This window comes from Sinohyriopsis cumingii, chromosome 15, assembly GCF_028554795.1.
Source record: "Sinohyriopsis cumingii isolate HCF-2022 chromosome 15, ASM2855479v2, whole genome shotgun sequence".
Taxonomy (NCBI): domain Eukaryota; kingdom Metazoa; phylum Mollusca; class Bivalvia; order Unionida; family Unionidae; genus Sinohyriopsis; species Sinohyriopsis cumingii.
In genome coordinates this window covers 108,493,405-108,521,144 of record NC_142975.1, presented here as the reverse complement: position 1 = coordinate 108,521,144, position 27,740 = coordinate 108,493,405, and the positions used below count along the sequence as shown (strand labels likewise).

General features: G+C 35.4%; 1 protein-coding gene across 3 annotated transcripts in view; it reads left to right on the top strand.

The window, feature by feature from the left end:
• LOC149782447 (phospholipid scramblase 1-like) overlaps positions 1–27,740 on the top strand; it is a 108,393-nt gene that overhangs the window by 35,072 nt on the left and 45,581 nt on the right. For 2 of the 3 annotated variants that reach the window (XM_089933863.1, XM_089933861.1), the window contains exons 2-4: positions 13,278–13,330; positions 15,315–15,410; positions 24,667–24,744. In XM_089933863.1, the coding sequence (XP_089789989.1) occupies positions 13,300–13,330; positions 15,315–15,410; positions 24,667–24,744 (205 nt within the window). In that variant the 5' untranslated portion in view covers positions 13,278–13,299. Of the gene's footprint in view, positions 1–10,613; positions 11,216–13,277; positions 13,331–15,314; positions 15,411–24,666; positions 24,745–27,740 lie in introns of those variants that run through there. The other variant, XM_089933862.1, reaches the window with a different exon arrangement.

The following is a 27,740-nucleotide window of genomic DNA, read 5'->3' as shown; positions in this document are numbered from 1 at the left end:
CCGAGCAAGGGAAATGCACTGCATGAGGAAGGAATGGACTCACAGGCAGAATGTAGCCATTGGAGAGAAGAATATCCAACACCCAGCTCTGGTTGAGGCTCAGAAAATCTTGCTACCACCCCTTCACATCAAACTAGGTTTGATGAAGAACTTCGTGAAAGCCATTGACCGGACTTTGCCAGCATTCCGATACCTGCATGAAAAATTCCCTCGACTCAGCGAAGCAAAGATTAAAGAGGGAGTTTTTGTGGGTCCTCAGATTCGAGAGCTTTTCAAAGATGACCGGTTCAACAACTTGCTGGAAGGTGATGCGAAACAAGCATGGAATGCTTTTCGCCTAGTTTCTACAAACTTCCTCGGAAATGTTAGGGCAGAAAACTATAAGGAACTAGTAGAAGACATGTTGATGAAGTATAAGAAACTTGGCTGCAATATGTCTCTAAAGATTCACTTCCTTCATTCCCATTTGGATTTCTTTCCTAGCAACTGTGGTATTGTTAGTGATGAACACGGCGAACGTTTTCATCAAGATATCGCAACAATGGAACAAAGATACCAGGGAAAATGGTCCACTACAATGCTGGCTGACTACTGCTGGACACTCCTCAGAGATGCTCCCGAACAGCTGTACAAGAGACAGGCGAAGAAATCTAAGATGTAGTCAATGACTTGATTTTTTATAGGTAGGCTATTACAGTTGACCTTTTACTATTGGAATGCATTTCGTTATGTAAACATTAATTTCTTGCAGATTACAAAAAAACTAGAGCCAATTTTGCAATTTGACTGTCATATTCGTGTTCAGCACATAAAAATTGATACGAATTGACTAATTTTATTTCAGTAACATGACTTTTGTAAAAATTTGTTGTCCAGTGAAACCGAAACACTAAAATCAGTGTGTAAGACAACAGCAGTAAATAACGGCTCCCGAATGAGCTTGGTGGCGCGGGAAAATTAAAGCATACGTACGAACATTTGAGTGGCATCGTCTCAAGAGACGGTATGTATATTATTTTCATGATAAGTCGAACTAATTTTACGTAAATGTCATTATGTAATTTGTTATAATTGATCAACTACGCTCGCGCATATCTCATAGGGAAAGCTGGAGGTACCTGCACTATACAAACTGGCGCTGCGCTAGGTTCACGAGTTCAGTACGAACCCACACCAGTTCTAGTCAGCTACGTCGGTGCTTTCTTGGGAAGGGCGCTTTGTCCCCTCCCCCCTCCCATTCGCTTGGTACGACATAGCCAATAATGTGTTGAAAGTGCCGCTAAAACCACACTAACAAATTCAATACAAAAAGTGTAAAACAAAGATGACTGACTGTGACACTGTAAAATTCATGTACGACATAGAGTAGCACAGACTAAAAGATCGTTTGTCAACTACACATTACATTCTTTGATAAAACATCGTACTGGACCTGGTCTCAAAATATCCATTTGCACCTGAATTTGCTATAATAAAATAGGTAAGGTGTAATTTACAGCCATCAAACAATGTAAACAAATGATAAGAAAATAAATATTGGCTATGATTTACATATGCTGGACAGTACATGTTCAAAGGGAATGGGATCAATAAATTAAAACAAACTCCCTCCCAATAAGCAAATAGTTTCAAATGCGTCCCGAGATAATAAATTCGAGATTGTATACCTTAGCTAGTCGTAACAAAGCTAGATTGTACTTTAAGACCAAATAAATATTAGTAGTCAGTACTATTTGAAAAAAGAGCTGGAAGCAAGTTTTAACAGTGTTACGACCAGGCTGTGTGTGGGTCAGCATATCTTTGCTTTATCTGACCTGCTGTGTTACGTGGTTTTGTTGTCGTTTTAAAGCTTCAAAATGCAACATGCTATTTTAATAAAAGTGTACATTGGATATACAACATAAATAAATGAAATAAATAATTTCATATCCGTGGGATATAAATGGTAAACTAGTAACAGGAACATTCATATATATCAACTGTATATATATATACAGTTGATAATAACAATAGACAATCATATATATGCACGGATAAGAAAATCAACATTTTATTTTAACATGAACCAGTTCATCTGAAATAAAATGAACAAGTCCCTCATCTCTCCAGAAATAACTCCAATATAGAAATGAAAAATGACAGAAGCAGAATGCCAGCTGATTTTATGTTTAAGAACTGTATATAATTATTAAAGAAGGAAGAGAGGTTCAATCAGCAGCTGGCGATTTCACTCTGTGACGTGAGGTACACTAGAAAGAAGTAACACGGAGAATGAATTTCAGTTGGATTTATAGGGTGACCGAACTTTCACAATTTCTCAAGAGACTAAACTAACAAATCTGCTTCGGCTGACCATCAGCAGAGATCTGCATAGTGCTCGTTAATGCGCATAAACTATCAAAATTAATATTCCACAATCCTGTCGAGAAACGTGTGCAGTTCTGACTGATTACCTGGATTTTTCCTAAGCGGTCGCTGCCAGATCTTCACGAACGACAGTAGATATCTGATTTTACTCACATTGGCTCAAAACACCGCCTTGATATCTCAAAGCATCACTGCATGTCGAGAAGAAAACAGTTCTGGAACGCTGCGCATTCTGTTTCTGCAGATGGCACATTTCACCAGAACCTATTATGTGGATACTAGCGTTGTAAACATCCAATCTTCTATCTCTACGGCTGTGACAACTCACACTGGACAACAAATTTTTACAAAAGTCATGTTACTGAAATAAAATTACTCAATTCTTATCAATTTTTATGTGCTGAACACGAATATGACAGTCAAATTGCAAAATTGGCTCTAGTTTTTTTGTAATCTGCAAGAAATTAATGTTTACATAACGAAATGCATTCCAATAGTAAAAGGTCAACTGTAATAGCCTACCTATAAAAAATCAAGTCATTGACTACATCTTAGATTTCTTCGCCTGTCTCATGTACAGCTGTTCGGGAGCATCTCTGAGGAGTGTCCAGCAGTAGTCAGCCAGCATTGTAGTGGACCATTTTCCCTGGTATCTTTGTTCCATTGTTGCGATATCTTGATGAAAACGTTCGCCGTGTTCATCACTAACAATACCACAGTTGCTAGGAAAGAAATCCAAATGGGAATGAAGGAAGTGAATCTTTAGAGACATATTGCAGCCAAGTTTCTTATACTTCATCAACATGTCTTCTACTAGTTCCTTATAGTTTTCTGCCCTAACATTTCCGAGGAAGTTTGTAGAAACTAGGCGAAAAGCATTCCATGCTTGTTTCGCGTCACCTTCCAGCAAGTTGTTGAACCGGTCATCTTTGAAAAGCTCTCGAATCTGAGGACCCACAAAAACTCCCTCTTTAATCTTTGCTTCGCTGAGTCGAGGGAATTTTTCATGCGGGTATCGGAATGCTGGCAAAGTCCGGTCAATGGCTTTCACGAAGTTCTTCATCAAACCTAGTTTGATGTGAAGGGGTGGTAGCAAGATTTTCTGAGCCTCAACCAGAGCTGGGTGTTGGATATTCTTCTCTCCAATGGCTACATTCTGCCTGTGAGTCCATTCCTTCCTCATGTAGTGCATTTCCCTTGCTCGGCTATCCCACTCGCATAAGAAACACATGTATTTTGTATATCCTTGCTGCAGTCCCATTAAAAGGGCAACTACCTTCAAATCACCACAGAGGTGCCAGCTGTACTTGTTATACTCAATGGAATTCAGTAGCTGCCTTAAGTTATCGTATGTCTCTTTCATGTGGACAGCATACGCTACTGGAATAGATGGAAGAATGTTTCCATTGTGCAAAAGCACAGCCTTGAGACTCAGTTTCGAAGAGTCCACAAATAGTCTCCATTCTTGTGGGTCATGAGTGATTTTTAAAGCATTCATGAGGCCCTCAATATCGGAACGGAATATCAGATTACTTTCCTTTCTGAAGAAAGGCTCCAATTGCTGGTGGCGCTTTCGATATGCAGTAATTGTGACATCTTCTTCTAGAAGATTCCATTGTTGGAGTCTTGATCCTAGCAATTCTGCCTTGTTCTTTGATAAGTCCAAATCACGAATCAGGTCATTTAGTTCTTCCTGTGTTATTCTGTGTGGGGTTGATGATGCACCACAGTGAAAATCTGGATCACTGCATGCTGATGGACCAGGAGAAGAACAGGTCGACTCACCTTTGTCTTCGTCAGATGAATCAAGAGAATATTCTGCTGGAGGTTCTGGAATAGGAAGTCCCTCACCATGTGGAACTGGTCTCAATGCAGACGGAATGTTTGGGTAGACTATTCTCGACTTCTTTCGCTTCGTTATTCCGCCGGAAAGAGGAGGAACCAAGCAGAAGTAACAGTCATTTAGGTGGTTGCTTGGCTCTCTCCACACCATTGGGACTGCAAACGGCATTGATGACCTTTTGCAATTCAACCACTGTGAAAGCTGTGTTGTACATGTAGCACAGCATATATGCGGAGCCCAAGGCTTGTCTTGGTCACCAAACTTGCATCCGAAGTAAAGATGATATGCCTTCTTCACTTGAGAATTGATACTTTTCTTCTGGTTGGCAAATGTCACTTCCCCACAAATATAGCAAAAATTGTCCGCGGTATTAACACACTTTCGAGGCATTACTGTTCTTTATTGTACGTAAATGGATAAAATAATAAGTTTTATGTAACAGTAGCTTGAACTGTCTCGCACAACGTCTAAAATATTTTAAATGCTGAACCTATCTGATTGGGCTTTATATAGTACACTGCTTACGTCAGCTTCAGCAGCCGCCTGGCATTAGTATAATAGGCCTACACATGTATAGTACACTGCTGACGTCAACTTACTTCAGCAGCCGCATGGCATTAGTATTGCATTGCATCAGAAAATGATGCAATCAACTGTGGATGATGTGAGCATGATGGTATTATGCAATGTTACATCATTATTCCGGATGTTGCTGCAGTCCTACTGGAGAAATTTACACAGTGAAACATAGAAAATGAGGTATATGAATATCTTCAAAACGAGAGCCAATACAAATTTTTCACGGTTATATTCGTGTTCGGCACACCAAAATACTACAGATTAGGGCCTTTTCAAGTCAGTAATGATTTCACTGTTGACCAGTGTCATCCGGAAAAAAACCTCCCAGTAGATACAAACAGTATCAACACACAGCCTTCCCACTCGTTAGCTTTGTTTGGCATCTCACCAGTCCAAGGCTTCTGACAAAATGATAACTAGAGGTAGAAAGCAACAGAAAGGGACAATACTCACTGAAACGCCAGCCGGAGAACAAAAGCAAATCTCGACGTAAACATGCGATAAAAGAAATCAGAGCCTACGGCAGGAAGGAAGCTTGCTCAAACAAAATCGTCAAAAACTTCAAATAGATCTGTAAGGTCCAGAAAAAAAGAGACGATGGTGAGTCGTTAGAAGATTAAAAAATCCTTATGTATAGTGACTTTTCAAAGAAGCGGTTTGCGTGGCGGAGTGATTTAAGGCGCTCGCCTTAACAGATCGCCGACATCTCACGTTTGTTGGCGAAGGTTAAAGTCTCAGGCTTGGCCAGTGTGGGTATGTAAGAAAGCTTGCATGTAGCTTCACGTGGGTCGATGTTTTTTCCCCGAGATTTTTTCGGGTTTGCCCTCCATCAAATATATTAGCCACCACGTATAGCCTAACTGTTACTAGAAAATGGCACTAACAACCTCCACCCCCCCCCCCAAAAAAAAAACCAAACAAAAAAAAACAATCCCCCCAACAACAGTAAGCAGCGGTTCACGACAGAAGTGGATTAAGGCTTTGTGTGTGTGTGTGTGTGTGTAAAATTGTTCATGCAGAGCAATACGCGTATGAAATCTTTGACATGATAGTATGCGAAAACTCCAAGTGACTGCAGATATTGTATCACAGTATTATTTTATTTGTCTATCATTTAGAGTTTTATTTTGTGTTTTTTTTACCTATGTTAGATTACAGTATATTTACACACAAAAAACCTTTAGTTTAATTTAATTTTTATATTATAGTGTTTTTTTCACGCCGTTAATTTTCAGCTAAACTGTGAGGTTTATTTTTTTTTTAATGGAGACTGTTGACAGTTTCTTAGCATTTTAAAATGGAATAAACTGCATTATGGCTGAATTGTTTTCAATGTTTATAGCGGCAAATAATTAGTATTGATGGAGGTGCTTTTGAGTATGATTGCATGCTCAAACTAACTGTAAATTCCGCAATGAAAATTCCGTAAAACTAAAACATGGAAACATGAGATTTCTTTTGTAATGTCCCAAAAAGGCTCTCGTTACATTCTTGGCTACCTTTTCAAATGAGCTGAACGTTTGCTAAAAATAGATTTGTCGTCTTTTTACATTACTACCAGTACTGCATGCAATGTACAATGCAAAGCGTGATTGGGAGCGAAAAGAACCAAAAGTGTTCTATTGAACCTGCCGGGTAGTCAGTTATTGGCGTAACCTTTTCAAGTACAAAAACAATTTTCTAAATTCAAATAACACTGACACAGTACATACAGTGGCGTACTAAGGGTAAATGGCGCGCGGGGCGATCATGATGGCCCAAATGGGCTTTTGCGCCCCAAGACCTTTTGGCGCCCGTGGCAATCGCCCCGTCCACCCCCACCCCCGGTGAATACGCTGCTGAGTACATGCATACATACATACATACATAGATACACACACACACACACACATACATACGTGATGGGAATTGGTTAGAATTTCACAATCGATAATCGGTTCCACTTAACCAACTGATCATCGATTAGAATCGGTTACTAAGTACAAATTTAATTTTTTTTCTTATACAGTTATATCTTTGCTCAAAGTTCATAATGTTAATAAATCTTCAGTGGTAATCTCTTTTTTTTTGACGTATACTTTAACCTGATAAAAATGCTACATTTTTTAAAATATATTATGTTGTGTTATTTCTGTTCTTCAGCTTTGTTAAATGAAAGCAACTTGCTATGGCTGATCAGTTTTATGTAACTGAAATACTGCTCAGTCTCTTTTTTTTTTAAAAAACTTCATTCTTGTGATGTGTCTCTAATTTAAAGTAAACAAGGATATGGTTTTCTGGTTCGTCATTTTTTAAAAATACTACAATTTTTTTTATATTTAAACTGAACCAAGTCATAAAAATTAGTTTAAATTTATTAACTCAACAATTTAACATGTTAATCATGTAATCATGACTATATGTTCCTAATTATGAAAGTTAACACCTTACGAATATGGTTTTATAGTTGTAAGTTGTGAAGGCAATACATAATTCAGATCAACTTGAGTGGATTGGAAGCTCTGTTTAGCTTACCAGTTACACACGAGTTTTACCAACCTTCGCGTTTTTCATTCAACTAAAAAATAGTCTCCCTTTACACAATGTCGATTATAGAGTTTTACAATCGATTATCTTATTGGTTCGCTCAACCAACTGATGATCGATTATAATCGATAATTGGAACAAATACATACATACATACATACATACATACATACATACATAGTGTGATCCTCAATGATGACTCATAAAAGAGTGGGTTTTTATATTAAAAAAATGTATTCCAGTGAGTCCCGAGGGATCAGTATCTTGAGCTGTGTACATTTGACAAATGAAAATTAGATAATCGACTAAGCTAATAATGATACTCTCTCTCTCTCTTTCACACACATACACACCAATGCGCACGCACACCATTGCGCACACACACCAATTATTGATGCTATGACCTGTTCGGAAATAGTGATTACCTCCCTTGGCTATTTTTTTCTTCTTCTTTTCTTTCTGGGTATGCTATGAACCTGGCACGTAACACAGCGGACAAATCAGTCACTGTTTCTATTCGTGAGTAGTGTTGCTCTACTTTTTTATGTGTCTTGTTGGCATCAAATATGATTTAGAATTGTAGCCGATTCGACAGATTTTCTATTGTGTTTTCTTCTTAGTATACTTTCTCTCGCTCCATCACTAAAAATGGCCCAGGGTCATTTCGGCCCGAAATCTTTTTGACCCGGGTCGATTTGGCTCAATGCTACGTTCGGTTGGGAAGATTCGGCTGGAATATTTTGTCCCACGAACTTTTTATTAGGGATATACTTTGCAACTTTAAAAACGATGTTTTCATCGGGGTAATATATTGTTGAGGAGAAAAGAATCAGTTGTCATAGGGACAAAGTGGTGATTGTCCTGTATGCTGTCCATTTACAGAAAGTTGTTTAATAGTAGCCAGAGTCACAGGCATGTCACAGGTTAAATGTCATGTCAACTCCTACAACAGTCTGCCCTGTGCAGCACATATTCTTTGTCAGTTATCTGATCGTCGTCGTCGCTTAGTACAATACATGGCATTTTACTGCCTGTCTGTATTATGCAGATAAAATCAGCTCCACGCCTATATTAATATTGACTGGCACTTTAGTAGATGATATCGCCTATTCATTAAAACCTGCAAACATCTGCAGACAATTTTGTCTGCACACATCGTTGTAAATTTCATACACTTACCAGCATTTCTCGCGGTTGTTGAGCTAACATTGGCTGAAGGGTTCTTTTGGGGATATTCATATATATTTATGTATATCAATAAATATCAGCAACGCCAACATTAAATTCACACAATCAGTACGAAACCTAGGTGTTACTCTGGACAGTACTCTCACATTGTACCAACATGTCATGAACATATGTAAGGCTGCATATCTTGAGCTGAGACGCATCAGCTCAATTCGCAAATATCTTTCAGTTGATGCCACTAAAACACTTATGTGTTCATTCGTACTTTCAAGACTGGACTATTGTAACTCAGTTATGTCTGGTTCATCTCAATATCTAATCCAGAAACTTCAAAAAGTTCAAAACACAGCTGCTACACTGGCTATCCATTCGATCCAGAATCAAACACAAGATTTGTTCTCTGTGCTACATTTCACTGTCGGACTCCAGTCCAACATAGCTATCCGACCTCACCCATGTGTACACATCAGCAAGATACTTACACTCCTCCTCTGACAATGCTATACTCAATATTCCCACTATGAAAACAAAGTCATATGGACAGCGTTCTTTTGCATACCAGGGCCCAGCAACGTGGAATGAATTGCCCACTGAACTTAGACACAAAGACACAGTGATCACATTCAAGAGGGCTCTCAAAACTCACTTATTTCGACTGCAAGAACAAACTTAAAGACCTAATAATGTTTCCTACCTGTAATATTCTCAGCACATTTTTTATTTTTAATGTTTTTATAATTTCATGTTGTTTGTTTTTGTAATAATATTATTTTGGTTTTGTAATCTTATAGGTGTTGTCTAATGTTGTAAAGCGCTTATAGCTTCTAAAGATTAGGCGCTATACAAAGTCCTCATTATTAATATTATTATTATTATTATTATTATCTATTTCCGGATCAAATTCTATGTTTGTCGACTTGTAAATCCCCGTTGAATAGCACAACGTTCTGTCGTGTTGCCAATTTAAACTTAGCGCTAGATATAGCTTTTACCATTGTCTAAACTATACGCAGGTCTGTTCCGGAAAAGGTTCCATTGATATTTCATACATCGATGACTGGTTGTATGTTCTTTTGATAGCTCATACGTCTGCTTCCGGTATTATGTCCCTTTGAAATTTCATACTTCTATGTCCAGTAGTATGTTCCTTTAATATTTCTTACTTTGATGTCTGGTTCTATGTCCCTTTCCTTTCTCGAACTTATTTTTGACACTTATTTACTACAGTTTCGTCGTTCGCGTCACGTTGACATACTTTTTATCTCCAAAGCATGAACACGGTGTTTTCAAACCAAACGGCCTTTCAAGACAGTTTTAAAGTCATACTTCATTATAGTACATTTATATTTACATAAAATATGAATAATAAAATGAAACATAAACTTATTTAAATCCTCTTAGTTCATAAAATCACCCCTTCATCATACTCGTCATCTTTGGATGCACATGATTTGCAGAAGTTCAGTGATTTCAGAGATCAAAAGCTTTCAGTAGCGGCAAAATGGGGACAATGGATACCCAGAATCTAATTTTTACATCTCTGAAGAAATTCTGTGAAATATTCATATAAAAATGCAGGTTTATTTTAAAATCCAATTTTTTAAATAAAAAATCCGCCTTAGTTATAATCAGTTTTAACCAACTCAGAAAATTTCGGACCCCCCGCCTCCGCAGCTTTCGCACCTCAAATCGGGACAAAGAGGATCAAATAAAAATGGATTAATTAAATGTGATTGTTACACCTAATTACCCCAAAGTATTCTGCGATAAATTATATTTTATATTTTATTGATTTATGCTGTCATTATTATTGATAATTAAAACTAATGAGATCAATCCAGACTGGATAAAACTGAATCTAGTCATTAAGCATACTATACCCACAAATAATGTAATAAAATAAAGTATGCAAATCGATATCTATATTTTTGCACAACCGCACCTAATTGACTTTATATTCGTTTTGTTTCATCTCTCATTTTAAATCCATATACTCAATTATATCTAATTAATATAAAATTATCAAAGCTATGAATTATACATACACAACCAATGAAATATTGAGGCATATACAATATAACTGAAGTGAGTTTCGGTGTTTTCAATGCGTGTGTTTTATTGTTTGCATGCACTGCCTGCATGTACGCATCTAAATCGTAAAGACCAATGATTCGTGTTTTAGTGTGTTTACTAATTGGGCAGCTAACTCACCTGGCTGGTGGCACGTGAGAAAGTCTGCTAGTAGCTTCTCGTGGGTCGGTGGTTCTTCAGGTTTTCCAGGGTTCTTCGTCCACCAATTATACTGGCCGCCATGAATAGCCAATCTTGTTGTGAAAAATGGCGTTAAACCCTACAACAACAATAACTCTCCTAGCCAAGTTATCCAGATATTCTAGTGAAGATATTACTACATGTACTAAATTCGTGGACTTGTTTTGATGCTCCTTGTAGCGTTGCTACCGGTATCCATCAAAACATCGAGTCGTTACGTTAGCCTGAAACTTGAGAAGTATGTCATATGGCAGTTGTGACCATGAATCAACGCAAGACCCGGCTGTTGGCGCAAAATAATGTGCGTAGGTAATTTTCCAATCCCGATTTATGCATTATCAACAAGTCGAGTTTGGAGTGAAAAAGATGTGCCGCACGATGGCATATATGACGTGCAAACCCTGCTAATCTTCGTGCATTATCACTTCAGCTTTTAGTACGGTAAGTTTGCATAATGATCATCTAGATCACAGCTTTATTTATTATTTACGAACAGACCATATAGTTAATGAGTTTCTATTTCCTCATAATTTGAAAAGCTGATGATTTTTGACAGTGGTGAGTGTCTAAAAAAAGCTGTACTGGAATGCTTAACAATAGATATTTAATGTATAATTTACGCAGGTAAAAAAAATGCAATGGTACAGTACAATATCCTGTACCTCATGAACTCACTTTTACCAGGTGCTGATATTTGATTATTGCATAGTTTTGTTCAGGGGAAACTACTCTTTACGTATTACACCCCGGGATTTTTAAAAGCCACATTTTCTAATGAATACGTTTCATTTAATAAGGCCGGCCCGGTCTAGGATGTGCGGGGCCCAACTCAACAAACGACGAGCATAGGGCTCAAGACGGTTGCCTCGTTCGCCTTGCCCTAGGGATGGGCCTGTAATAAGGCCACATTAAAGAGAAATTTGTAAACAATCAAATTTAGTAGCCAGTAAATAAGTGTAGTCCGCTAACCCGAGGCTAGTAACATTTCCTGTTGGGTAAGTAGTTTTGATAATTTAATTAGCCCTATGATTTGTAAAATCATCATTCAGCATGGGTATCAGTTCATGTGCAATTTGTAAGGAGAACAATCACCATATACGTTGATATGCAGGAATATTATGCAACGGCTGATTGGGATCTATGTTGTTTGCAGTTTGACACAAATGTATAAGTAAGTATGTCATCAGGTTACAGTATTCACCATTTGCATCTCACATTGTGATTAATATTTTCATAATGTACAATTAATAAGTCTTTGTACAGTTGACTATATGGCAAATTTAATATGTACTGCACAAACAACTCGTGGCAGTTGGTATGAGCATAGCTACGATGTCGTAGCCTCAACTTGATTTGTTGTGGTTGAGGTAGGAGTAAGGGTACTAATATTATTACTAGTAAAAATGAACTGAATTAATACAGTATAAACAGATGTCATATTAACAATGTATATTAAACTGAATTAATACAGTATAAATAGATTAGATATAAACAATGTATATTAAACTGAACTAATACAGTATAAATAGATTAGATATGATCAATATATATTAAACTGAATAATAATACAGTATAGACAGATGCGATATTTACAATGTATATTAAACTGAATTAATACAGTATAAATACATTAGATATAAACAATGTATATTAAACTGAACTAATATAGTATAAATAGATTAGTTATGAACATTGTATATGAAACTGAATTAAGTCACAAGGCATAAGCATATGCAATTTATGGGTTGTTAGTTAGAATTACCCGAGATATTTACTCCTGAAGTTAGCAATGCAGAGTGAGTTCTAAAAATAGTAAGCAAACATGAAATTTCGAATTGCCATGGTGAAACCAATCATACCACCCTATAATGAAATAGATATGTCCCTGGGTTATATAAACATAATGCCTAATCATTATTATTATTTCAAATAAAGATTTAATACATTTAGAAGTTGTTTCTTTGATAAATGTAATTGTATTATTTGTATCAGAGCGGTTGTATATCTTGACTTAAATTTAAGACATCAACCCTGATATTTATGTTTTTGGGTTGCTGCCTAAATAATGGTTTTGTGTAGCATGTTCCCTGATCAACTGACAAGATTGAGAATCCAAATTTGTAAGAATAACTCAACACTCGGTAGCCCATATCACCGCTTTTCAATAAATTATAGCATATTGCTTTAGTTAGACTTGATCTGTTAAAAGGATGATATGTATCTTGCATGAAACAAAGATATCTAAACGCTTCTTCAATATTAGTATAAGTTTTTTTCATTTCATTAAAGAAAAGTACTTTAATTTAATTCGATTTCGGCTTTCTGGGCTTCCATCACATTCCAGTTAGGCCAATTCCAAAGTTCATATGCCAGTGTTGAGGCATCATATATCAGTAGAGTTGTGTATTTTCAGAAATTCCCTTGGGTCTCAAAACTTCTTGTATTTAACCTAAGTTAGATGCAGTAATAAAAATTTCTTCTAAAATTCTTTGTTATTTTGCAGGTCTTAACTTTGAAGTTTGAAAATGGCGACTGTCACCAACCAGCCGATGAATTGTAAGTTCTGTTTATTATGTCATTATCATTTGATGCATACCTAGATTGTCTGATTATTTGAATATCGTTGAATCTGTACAATGTTACATGTATAGTTATATCTTTGTATAGAGCACAAGATTGAAAGGAAAAAGATAATACAGTCCATTGAATATCTTTGAATCTGTACCATGTTTTATACTTACATCTTTGGCTGCAGCAAGAGGTTGAAAATAGAAAGATTATTCATTGCATTGACTATCTGTGAAGTTTATCATGTTATGCCATTACCAAGAAATTGTGACATTTATTCCAATCTTGTCAAACAGAACACGGGTTTAATTCTGTATAAAACTAAATGTGCTATTTGATGATAGGGCACCTTTATTCCATTGATGCCTCTGAATAATATAAGGCACACTCCCACCCCCAGACTGTGTGTTTTCTTTTGCACCGATTTTAAAACTAGGGTAATCATGATGGTTTTTGCTATTTGTTTTAAACATATATTTTTAATGTGATTGTTTTTGGTTTACCATAGGAGGAAAAGGTGCTAGTGTGAAACAGTCAGCTGATCAGAAACACAGATTTGATTTTTTCCCAAATTATTACAGTACAATCTTAATTTATGTTACATGAATAAACATAACCATGTTTCATGTTACAGATTTGTTGCAAAAAGCTGTTTTTATTTTAAAGACCATAAGAACAGAAACTATTTATGAAAGACAACTTTTTGATAAAACAGGAATAAAACTTATTAATTTTGGTTTACACAATCCCTTATAATATTTAATTTATTTTTAAAAATTTACTATGGAAAGCGACATCTGAAAATAAATTCTAATAGAACTGCACATGTGATTGAGGGATAAGAAGTTAGAAACCATAAGCCTATGTGCTAAAATTCACCAGAATATCCACTAAAAAATCCCAATTCTTTGGATGGTGATCCCAAGCTTTTGTTGTTTAGAATTATCCCTGATGTGTGCTGACAATGATTTCTGTTTCCAAGAAGGACAGTTTAACTCTCTATCTGAGATTTGTTTGTTGTACAATCAATAAATAAATAGTTTCACTTATTCAGAAAGTTGTTTATATGTCACCATCACCTGTATGAAATGGCTGCTGTTTCAAGGTCACTTGTATCATACAATTTTACAAGCGAACCTTTGCTTTGCAAATACTTGCAATAGGTGGTTATTTTCTTACCTGCCAGAGATAGCTGCTTAAAGATAGATCATTTTATTACCTGCAAGAGATAGCTGCTTAAAGAGAGATAATTTTCTTACCTTCCGGAGATAGCTGTATAAAGAGAGATAATTTTCTTACCTGCCAGAAAGAGCTGTTTAAGGAGTGATAATTTTCTTACTCCCAGAGATAGCTGCTTAAGGAGAAATAATTTACCTGCCAGAAATAATTGCTTAAGGAGAAATAATTTTCTTACCTGCAAAAGATAGCTGCTTAAAGAATTTTGAGTGTAAATACCATATAATGTAAATGTTCATAATAATAGATTATTTAATTTGATTATATTTATTTTTTTATGTCTGAAGGGATCAGTAATGAGGTACAGAATAAATACTAGTCTATATGTGCAGTTATATTTTGTATGGATACATTAAACATGTAATAATTTGTAAATATTTGTAGTATATAAAAGACTACTCTCATAGAGTGAACTGATTAATTATTTGGTTAGTTACTGCATATACACAGTTGTAAGTCAGGTCCAACTGCAGACAGCATTGGCCCAGATCTGCAGTCACATCAGGTGCTGGTAGATTATGGCCTGTGTTGCTATTTCTATTAATTAATCTAACCAACTGCATAGACCCAGATCTGCAGGCACATTATGCAATGGCAGAACTGAGCCTGTGCAGTTGAATCCAATTTGTATACAGTTAAGTACAGTATTCTTCCTTACTTTCTTCCTTCCTTGCTTCCTTTGAGTAAATAAAGAATAATTAGCTTACTGAAATGTACCTGTCTATTTTTTTTTCAGCAAAGCCCGTGTATTGGGCGCCACTACCCCAGGGCCTGGCATACCTGACTCAGATTGACCAGCTCATCATCAAACAGAAATTGGAACTGCTAGAAGGTATTAGGAATTCATATCCTGGATTTGCAGAGTTCTCCTCACACACTTTGATTTTGTATGGTAGATATACAAGAGTTAATCATGTTGTGACAGTCATTCTAATTTGCCGATAATGATTTTGTTTTTTCTTTAGGAAATGTGAAAAAATATTTCAAGGAAAGCAGTGTTATCTCCAAGGTTTTCAAACAGAATAGTTGGTAATTCCCACTCTCCTATTGTTATGAGGTACATTTCCTGTGTTTATGGGACCAGTTTTTATATGAAAACTGTATGAATAGCCCACTTGACTAATATTTCGGGGCCCCCATTGTCCAAGTGGTCTAAAGCGCTCTCTGTTACGGATCACTGCCATCTCACCTCTGTCTGCGTAGGTTCGAGTCTAGGATTTGGCCAGTGTGGGTATGTGAGAAAGCTTGCCAGTAGCTTCTCGTGGGTCAGTGGTTCTTCCCGGGGTTTTCCCGGGTTCTTCCTCCACCATTAATACTGGCCGCCATGCATAGCCTATCGTGTGCTGAAAAATGACATTAAACCCCACAACAACAACAATTAATATTTCAGCAAAGTATATGATTATTAACTTTTAAATATAAAAGATATAACTGGTTATTGTTATTATCAGTAAAGTGACAGTGACTGTATACAGTGACAATGACAGTTTGTCATATGACTTAGAACAACATATTGTAGCAGAGACATGACTATTGAATACTGAAAAAAAGATTTGCACCATTTGCAGTCATGACAGACTCAGCTGAGATAGTGCTTTTCAAAACTAGCAAAACAGTATAGCCAAACTCGATTATCATTCTCACATGACAAAAGATGTCATTTGTGTCAAAGTATATCCAGGATCTCTGTATTAATATAGAAAGGCAAAGTTCATTGCATTTGGCATTGAAAAAAGTTTGTTGTATTTTATTATTTTAAAAAGTGACTTAGATATCTCCCCTGTTTTATTCTGCAATTTGTCTTTGCTTATTTATCAAAACTTTTCTGAATGGCACTGTATTGTGTGATTATCAAACATAATAGCACTGTATTGTGTGATTAACCATTATCATGGCACTGTTCTGTGTGATTGAACATTATAATGATACTGTATTTTGTGGCTATCCATCACACTGTATTGTGTGACTAATTATAGGTTACTGTATTTATGTGGGAAAATATTGACAAGTTTTTCGGATAGATATACTGCACGACCCTGGGAGTGCAGTATATCCTTCCAACAAACTGAGTTCATATTTTCCCATACAAATGCAGTAACCTTTTTATTATAAGCTCATTTTCTTATTCTACCTAAGGTTTAATTATATAATCAAAAATACATTTCAAGAAACAAAGTAACTGAATTTATATTGTATTCCAAACAAAATACACTACAAGAAAGAAAGTAACTGAATGTATGCCGTATTCCAAACTAAATACACAAGTGCAGATTCATCAGTACACAACAACAACGTTATTAATGTGCACATAACACTGCCCAGATAAATTTGAACTTAGTCGCAATGTAGACATCACTTTTGAAGGAAAATGGCATTTTTTGGTCTAAAATTGAAATTTAGAGTCATATTGTGAAAGAATGCAGATTGCAATAACTTTTCCATTTGGTCTGGAATGAATAGATTTTGATATTTTCGTCAATTCTACTAATTTTTTTATATTGACTGGACTTACCTGCGTCAATTCTACATGAAGTACATCTGATTTCAGCAGCAAGGGAGCAGCATGTTGACATCTGCAAGTGTGTTTCAGTTCTGTCATTAAATGTTTGGAATCATAATGTGGGAAAAATATGAAGTCTTTCAATTGTAATTATCCAAAAACAAATGCTATGGAATATACTGTTCATTTCATTTTGAGTGCAGTTTTTAGGATGTAATTGCATTTGCAATGTGGTCGAAATTACAGTACAATTTTAAAATATATAATCAAGCTTTAGAACCCATGGCATGGCTCTTGTAATTTGGATTTGCAGAACTAAGAAAGTACATTTTGAGGAAATTCTGGATGTAAAACTAAGTATATTTTTTGCCATTCTTATTACCAGCTAAAGTAGACACATTTTTGCCTTGTCACTTGCGTGTTATTTGTAGAGACCTGTCTGGCATCTATTGCTAGCCTAAATCCAAAACATTGTATCAAAAAAATTAATGCAGAATATTGCAAAGCAGCTTGTATGTGGCAGTCCACAAAACATCTGCTTTAGTTCACATACCAGCCGAATGTGCCGACTACAAAATGTAATGTCTTATTATGCTTATTTACAATCACCTTTGCATATTGATAAGTTGATTGTTTACATTTTTGAGTTTCTATTTTTATTCACATTGATTAAATCAATATAAGTCACACTTATGATTTATACATAAGAGATGGTTTTTATGAAGAAAGTAGGGCACTGCAAACACATAGATTCTTGAATAATGAACGCTCATCAATGCATTGACGTGCAGGTGCATGGAAATTAGTGTGGAATAGAATCTAAGCAAAATGACAAGCCAACAATAGGTAATTAAAATAATTTAATATATTTAACGTTGATCTAAGTTATTACTCTGCTTTAATTAACATGACTACTGACCATAAAATTGTCTCTCTCTCTCTCTCTCTGGCTTTGGTCGGTTTGACTTAACATTTACCATCATCTTTCATAGGTCCTGAGACATTGTGGTATTTCACAAGTGAAAATCCTCTATTCTCACCTTTTCATGGATTTTCACCCTTATCTTGATATGATTGTCAACAGAGAGAGAGAGAGAAAGAGAGAGACAGAGAGAGAGGCCTTTGGATACTTTCAAATTTAATTGAAAATAATTGATTTTTAGAACCTTGTAATACGTATAAGAAACAACAACATCAACAAAGCCTTAAATACATTACCATATGTATGCCCTGTAATGAATACATTTACCTTAATGTGTCGACTGGTAATTGCAACTTTGTATCATTGATTACATAAACGCTTTTGATAGGTCCCAGGGGAAGTGTACACATACTGTTATGATGAACAATATACTTGTTGTAGGTTACTTGGTGCAATTTCAATTTAAATGTTTTTTATCCAGCCCAATTTAATTTTCTTTCTCGGGACCGTGATCATGTTTTTAGCTGAAATATTTTCTTTTCTTTTACTCAAGATAATTTTTTTCTTCCAAATAATAGCAAGGGTATACTATTTTGTTTTGGTATACCCTTTACAAAAGTTTTCGTGGTTACCAGCTCTAATTATTATTGCGTTGTTTATTTGACTATGGGCGGTATCACCCCCAATTAGTTTTGCTCCAAGACATTATGGTATATGTAGCAAATCCAAATTTTTTCTTTTGTGATTTATGCTGCAAAAACACCACATGACAATAGTGCTCATTTTTTTATGACTTTGTCAGACTTTGCATACCTTTCTTATAAAATATCAACAGGTTTGTTGAGTTTGTCAACCTATGTTTTGCTAATCAGTCAAATGAACAGTTTATAAAATAACAAACATTAGAATATGATTTTTCTCTCTCAGACTTTATCAGTACTTTATCATTATTTATAACTACGTTGAAAAGTAGTCCTTCCGTTTGGTTCATTTATTCATCAATATAATTTAAAATATAAGTTGTCTAATATGACTTTGCATGACTCTGTCAAGCTTTGTGTGGCTTTGTCAGGCTTTGTTTAATTAGGACATACTGAAATATTGCATTTTCTTTCGATAATCATTCAAACGAACAACATATCAAATAACAAACATTTTGCATACGATTTTTTCATTATTTGAATATGAATTTTGCCTCCAAATTTGATTCGTTCATTTAATTCGGCCTAATGTTGAAAACTAAACTGTCCTTCAGTTTGGTTAATTTATTTGTCAGTATAATTTACAACATAAATACACTTGCTTAATATGACTTGTATGACTCTGAGAGGTTTTGTGGTTCTATGTGAGGATTTGTCAGGCTTTGTATGACTTTGGCTTTGTGTGAATAGGATACATTGAAAAATTGCATTTTCTTCAATAGTAAGTTACATGAACAGTTTATAAAGTAATAAACAGTTTACATATGATTTTGTCAGACTTTGTTATTACTTTGTCATTATTCGATTTTGAACTTTGTCGCCTGATTTTTGGTTATTTAATTCTGCATAAATATGTTGACAACTAGTCTTTCGGCTTGGTTAATTTATTCATCAATATAATCAACAATATAAATACACTTCTTAAATTTGACTTTGCATGGCTTTGTGGATCTTTTTGAGGCTTTGTCAGGCTTTGTGTGGCTTTGTCGGGCTTAGCAGTATTTAGCAGGACCCTTCCTAATACACTACTGGGCATGTGTCATGCAAGTGTGTGCATTATGAAGGTGTGCAATATCTTAAGATATTGATGAATTGGGCAATGTAAAGTTAACGGAGACAAAACTGAGCATATAAAAACCATTATTATGACACTGTATTGAATTTCTGTGATTAACCATTATAATGACACTGTATTCTATGATTAATCATTATAATGACACTGTATTCTGTGAGTAACCATTATAATGACACTGTATTTTGTGATTAACCATTTTAATGACACTGTATTCTGTGATTAACCATTATAATTACACTGTATTCTGTGATTAACCATTATAATGACACTGTATTCTGTGATTAACCAATTTAATGACACTATTCTGTGATTAACTAATATAATGACACTGTATTCTTTGATTAACTATTATAATGACACTGTATTTTGTGATTAACCATTTTAATGACACTGTATTTTGTGATTATCCATCATAATAACACTGTATTGTGTGGTTATCTGTCATAATGACACTATTTTGTGACAGTGGCACTGTTTTGCATGCTAATCCATTACAGTGGCACTGTATTGTGTGGTTGTCCATTATAATATCGTTGTGTTGTGTGGTTATTGATCATAGTGACACTTTGTTGTGTGGTTATCCATAACAGTGGCGCTGTATTGTGTGGCTATCCATTATAATGACACTGTATTATGTGGCTGTCTATCATAATAATAATAATAATGAGGACTTTGTATAGCGCCTAATCTTTAGAAACTCTAAGCGCTTTTCAACATTAGACAACACCAATTACGTAAAAAAACCCAAATATAATGATAGTATTACAGAAAATAAACACCATGAAATTAGAAAACATAAAAACATGCTGTAAATATTGAAGGCAGGGAACATTATTAGGTCTTTAAGTTTGTTCTTGCAGTCGAAATAAGTTAGTTTTAAGAGCACTCTTGAATGTGATCACTGTGCTTTGTGTCTAAGTGCAGTTGCCAATTCATTGCACATTGCTGGGCCCTGGTATGCAAAATAATGTTGTCCATATGATACTGTTTTATGTGGATATCCATCATAATGATACTGTATTATGTGGACATCCATCATAATGACATTATTGTGTTGATATCCATCATAATGATACTGTATTGTGTGGATATCCATCATAATCATATTGTATTGTGTGGCAGTCCATCATAATGATACTGTATTGTGTGGCAGTCGATCATAATGATACTGTACTGTGTGGATATCCATCATAATGACACTGTATTGTGTGGGTATCCATCAAAATGCCACTGTATTGTGTGGACATCAATTATAATGATACTGTATTGTGTGGATATCCATCATAATGACACTATTGTGTGGATATCCATCATAATGATAGTGTATTGTGTGGCAGTCCATCATAATCACACTGTATTGTGTGGATATCCATCATAATGACACTGTATTATGTGGATTTTCATCATAATGATACTGCATTGTGTGAATATCAATCATAATGATACTGTATTGTGTGGATATCCATCATAATGACACTGTATTGTGTGGATATCCATCATAATGACATTGTATTCTGTTGATATCCATCATAATGATAGTGTATTGTGTGGCAGTCCATCATAATGACACTGTATTGTGTGGATATCCATCCCAATGATACTGTATTGTATGGATCTCCATGATAATGACACTGTATTGTGTGGTTATCCATCATAATGATACTGTATTGTGTGTCAGTCCATCATAATGATACTGTATTGTATGGCAGTCCATCATAATGATACTGTATTATGTGGATATCCATCATAATGATACTGTATTGTGTGGATATCCATCATAATGATACTGTATTGTGTGGCAGTCCATCAAAATGATACTGTATTGTGTGGCAGTCCATCATAATGATACTGTATTGTGTGGCAGTCCATCAAAATGATACTCTATTATTTGGATATCCATCATAATGACACTGTATTGTGTGGATATCCATCATAATGATACTGTATTGTGTGGCAGTCCATCATAATGATACTATATTGTGTGGATATCCATCATAATGACACTTTATTGTGTTGATATCCATCATAATCATACTGTATTGTGTGGCAGTCCATCATAATCATACTGTATTGTGTGGCAGTCCATCATAATCATACTGTATTGTGTGGCAGTCCATCATAATGACACTGTATTGTGTGGATATCCATCATAATGATACTGTATTGTGTGACAGTCCATCATAATAATACTGTATTGTGTGGCAGTCCAACATAATGATACTGTATTATGTGGATATCCATCATAATGATACTGTATTGTGTGGATATCCATCATAATGACACTGTATTGTGTTGATATCCATCATAATGACACTGTATTGTGTGGATATCCATTATAATGATACTGTATTGTGTGGCAGTCCATCATAATGATACTGTATTGTGTGGATATCCATCATAATGATACTGTATTGTGTGGATCTCCATCATAATGATACTGTATTGTGTGGCAGTCCATCATAATGATACTGTATTGTGTGGATATCCATCATAATGATACTGTATTGTGTGACAGTCCATCATAATGAAACTGTATTGTGTAGCAGTCCATCATAATGATACTGTATTGTGTGGCAGTCCATCATAATGATACTGTATTGTGTTGTTATCCTTCATAATGATACTGAATTGTGTGGATATCCATCATAATGATACTGTATTGTGATGCAGTCCATCATAATGATACTGTACTGTGTGGCAGTCTATCATAATGATACTGTATTATGTGGATATCTATCATAATGATACTGTATTGTGTGGATCTCCATCATAATGATACTGTATTGTGTGGCAGTCCATCATAATGATACTGTATTGTGTGGATATCCATCATAATGACACTGTATTGTGTGGATATCCATCATAATGACACTGTATTCTGTGGATATCCATCATAATGACACTGTATTGTGTGGATATCCATCATAATGATACTGTATTGTGTTGTTATCCATCACAAAGACACTGTATTGTGTTGTTATCTATCATAATGACACTGTATTGTTTTGTTATCCATCATAATGACACTGTATTGTGTGGCTATCCATCATAATGACACTGTATTGTGTTGTTATATATCATAATGACACTGTATTGTGTTGTTATCCATCATAATGATACTGTATTGTGTTGTTATCCATCATAATGACATTTATGTAATCGTGAGAAAATGTCTTCCGATCTCATTCCGATTGCTTTCATGATCTGAAGGCCTATGGTGTCTCGTACACATCAGGTTTGCATAATTAAGGTGTCTCATACACATCAGGTCTGCATAATTAAGGTGTCTCATTCACATCAGGTCTGCACAATGTATACAAACCACTGTGTCATTTTGTCCAGTACACTTTGGCAATGTGTCAATTTTTCCAGTACGCATAAACCTTAGAGATCACATGCACATCCAGTAAGCATACCATTGTACCATTTCATCAATTACACTTGATCCAGGCCTTTATTTTCCCATGCACATCCAGTAAGCATACCATTGTACCATTTCATCAATTACACTTGATCCAGGCCTTTATTTTCTCATGCACATCAAGTAAACATACTGTTGTACTATTTCATCAATTACACTTGATCCAGGCCTTTATTTTCTCATGCACATCAAGTAAGCATACTGTTGTACTATTTCATCAATTACACTTGATCCAGGCTTTTAGTTTCTCATGCACATCCAGTATGCATACCATTGTACCATTTCATCAGTTACACTTGATCCAGGCCTTTAGTGTCTCATGCATATCCATTATGCATACCACTTTACCATTTCCTCAGTTAGACTTGATCCAGGCCTTTAGTTTCTCATGCACATCCTGTAAGCATACCACTGTACCATTTCCTCAGTTACACTTGATCCAGGACTTTAGTTTCTCATGCACATCCAGTATGCATACCATTGTACCATTTCATCAATTACTCTTGATCCAGGTCTTTAGTTTCTCATGCACATCCAGTATGCTTTCCATTGTACCATTTCATCAGTTACACTTGATCCAGGACTTTAGTTTCTCATGCACATCAGTAAGCATACCATTGTACCATTTTATCAGTTACACTTGATCCAGGCCTTTAGTTTCTCATGCACATCCAGTAAGCATACCACTGTACCATTTCGTCAATTCCACCCGATCCAGACCTTTTGTTTCTCATGCATATCCAGTAAGCATACCATTGTACCATTTCATCAGTTACACTTGATCCAGGCCTTTAGTGTCTCATGCATATCCATTATGCATACCACTGTACCATTTCCTCAGTTAGACTTGATCCAGGCATTTAGTTTCTCATGCACATCCTGTAAGCATACCACTGTACCATTTCCTCAGTTACACTTGATCCAGGACTTTAGTTTCTCATGCACATCCAGTATGCTTACCATTGTACCATTTCATCAATTACTCTTGATCCAGGCCTTTATTTTCTCATGCACATCCAGTATGCTTACCATTGTACCATTTCATCAATTACTCTTGTTCCAGGCCTTTAGTTTCTCATGCACATCCAGTATGCTTACCATTGTACCATTTCATCAATTACTCTTGATCCAGGCCTTTAGTTTCTCATGCACATCCAGTATGCATACCATTGTACCATTTCATCAGTTACACTTGGTCCAGGCCTTTAGTTTCTCATGCACATCCAGTATGCTTACCATTGTACCATTTCATCAATTACTCTTGATCCAGGCCTTTCGTTTCTCATGCACATCCAGTATGCATAATGTATGCATAGTACTCGACTACCATTTTCTACAATACACTAAACCTTATTCTAAGATGAACAGACATGTCATTCTTATAAAGCAACCATGAGATAAAAGTATTTTAAATAAGGCTGATTGACTCTGTGACTTGTTAACTAGATTTCTATTTGTTCTCTCCCCAGTGTTAACGGGCTGTGAAACCCAGAACAAGTATGAGATCTTCAACAACCTTAATCAGCAGATGTATTATGCTAAAGAAGGTAATACCATCTGTCTATTTGTTCTCTATGTCTCAATTTCCTAACTTGCTCCAGTCAATCATTACATTTATCCAAGATAATACTATGCCAAAATGCCATTAGTTGATTCATCATGTTATATGTGTTACATGTACTTCTGAAACATACTTTGAGGAGAGTTTTGCTTCACCTTAGGGAGATTTTTTGAAACTAATTATTTGACTAAAAATGTTAAAAGCTACATTAAAAATCTAAATCATACACACACAGACATGCACACACACACAAACACACACACACACACAGTTTACAGTTAGGAAAGTCTTCATTGGTGTCAAGGTGATTTTTAGTTTTCTTTCAGTTTTTTAAAGCCAGATTTCAGATTTAGGAATAGGGACTCTCATTTATGATGAAGGAAGTATTACATTTATGAATTATTTATGGTATTAATCAATTTATGACTTGTGATTTTGAAGAGGAGGATTCTGATTTATTTGTACCATCAGTGCTTTTTCACTTAAATGCTCTTTACATTTTTTTTTCCTTGGGATTTTTTGGAAAAGAAATTTTGGCCCGCCAAAGAACTCGCAAAACAAATCATCCATTATCCATTATATTAGTGAAAACAAATTATTTTGAGGTAAAAATAAATAAATATCGTCATTCAGAAGAAAATGCAAGGCTCTCTCTCCCTCTCTCTCCTCCCAAATTTAAGAAGATTAAATAGTCAGTCCCCTAATTAAAATTAAGCTCATCTGATCCTATGAAATTTTTGTTTTATTGTACATGAATGTCTTGCCTTTTTCTTTTAGAGAAACATGCAAAACACTTTCATGGTAGTAAGCCCCACTCTAAAGCTCTCTCTCATTCTCTCTATTTCTCTCTCTCTCTCTCTCTATCTGACCGTGTTTTGTACCAGACTGTTATAACCAACCAATTGAGTAAGAGTAAACTGAGTACCCAAAAAGTGGCATGCGGGGTGGGGGATAAAAGTGGGCACAAAAATGCATGCTTTTGGTTAATTAAAGACAAAACTAGTCTGATATATATGTACACATATATTGATAACATACATTTTTGTAGTACAATCCATTAAGTTCTATACATTTATATGAAAAATCCATGAATTCGAATATAGATCACATTTTATAAAATTTAATATCAGCCACATTCCATTTGAAAACAAAAATAACAAGTATATAAAAAATGGTTGTCATCTTTTGATCTATAATCGATTGTCAATAAATATGCGTCACTAAACAATTCACTGTTATATTCATTGTTGCCAATAGCACATGGTTATAGCTGTTTACATGCTACATGTACATGTGCTCAAATTGGCCTAGATTTTTGGTCAGCTGGAGAAAGCTATCATCTTGCCGATGCTACTGGGGATGAGGCTATTCATAGGGCAGTGTAAATGTGAACAAATTAAATAGTTTAAGAAACATCTTTGTAAGATGCCCTACCTTCAATTAACTTGACAGCTGGATATCTACAGTTTCAAAAGTTTGGACATTTAATTTGCAGCAGCAACATCAAATAATTGAAGAACATTGAGACTGAAAATTTTTCTTTGCTTAGTATTTATACAGAATGATTGGTGCTTCAGAGGTAATCAGTTTTCTGTGAAGTTTCAACAAAACTATTTTTCTGGGTACATTTTAAAAAAGTTGACTATCGTTTGGTTGATTGTTGCCATTCCATTTTCCTGCCTTCAAGAGATGGCCACTTGTAGCTGGTCCAGTAGCATAATTATTTGAGTGTATCACAGCATACCGGTACTCAGGCCAGATGTCAGCATAAGCAGATTATGATACAATGCACTGTTAAGATGGTTTGTCAATGTGAACAAAGGATTTATTTATGTAATAATAGATAGATTCCAGTGCATTTTATGTCCAAGTTTGTGGTTTCCTTTCATTATGGCTTTGAATTTCTCCACTCCAAACCCAAAATGTACAGGTCTAATCAGCCAGCAGTGTTGTTTACCCCCCCCCCCCCCCAAAAAAATCGCCAGATGATTTATTTTGTTGCCAATTAAAAAAGGTGCAGTTTGTGACATTAGCAAAGCCTTGCACAATCCTTGAATACATTTTTGGCACAATATTTTCTGTACTTTAAAAAAAAATTGTGCACAAGAAAATACATCTATTTAAAATTTCATAAGCCACAGCATGATTGTTTGATACTAGAATTCATATGTGACCTCTTCCCTAAAATAATAATAAACTTTTTAAAATTTAGTTTTTGTACTTTTAAGAAAAAAATATATTTTTTCATGTTTGAGAAAAAATATGTATATGAAATTTCTAGAGCCATACCACAGTCGTGTTATATCCTAATTCATGCTATAATGGAGCAGGGTCACATTATATATAATTATTCAGTTAACTTTGGTTACTGGGTATGTCCTTGCCCATCGGGCAAAGTCCCTTGGTCATCACTTGGGAATGACTGAGACCCCACCATATAACCTTGTACACTGCATAATATAAAAATGCCATGTTATATAGATATATATGGATGGCATTTGTCTCTAGGTTTCTCCTTAACCCCAGGGGATTGGCTCCGGGTTTTTTGTGTGAAAAATATGACATTTCCCACTCCATAACCTAATGTACTGTACGAAAAGTATGGGCGTATTGCGCCTGTACAAGAGCAGTAAAAGAGGCATAACACGCTCAATTTAAAGGCGTAAAGCAACTTTTACAGGCGTACAAGACCTAGAAGAGTAATACTAGTGTGAAATACAGGTGTCCTTTGTCTAAGAGTTTTGAAAATTATTGGCGACGTTTGGAACTTAGAAAGTTTCAGTATGATAGATGAGATGTAATTTTGAACTTTGAAAATCTGCATGCTGTGGATGAAGTGTAAATAGGACTTTGACAAAATGTAAGGGGATTAAATCAAATTGTATAACCTCTTAGCTTCTGACCCTTAATAATATTTTAGGAGCAGGATATGCCTGTAGTACGCCTTTCATACATGCGTATGATTTTGACTTACTTGGCTTG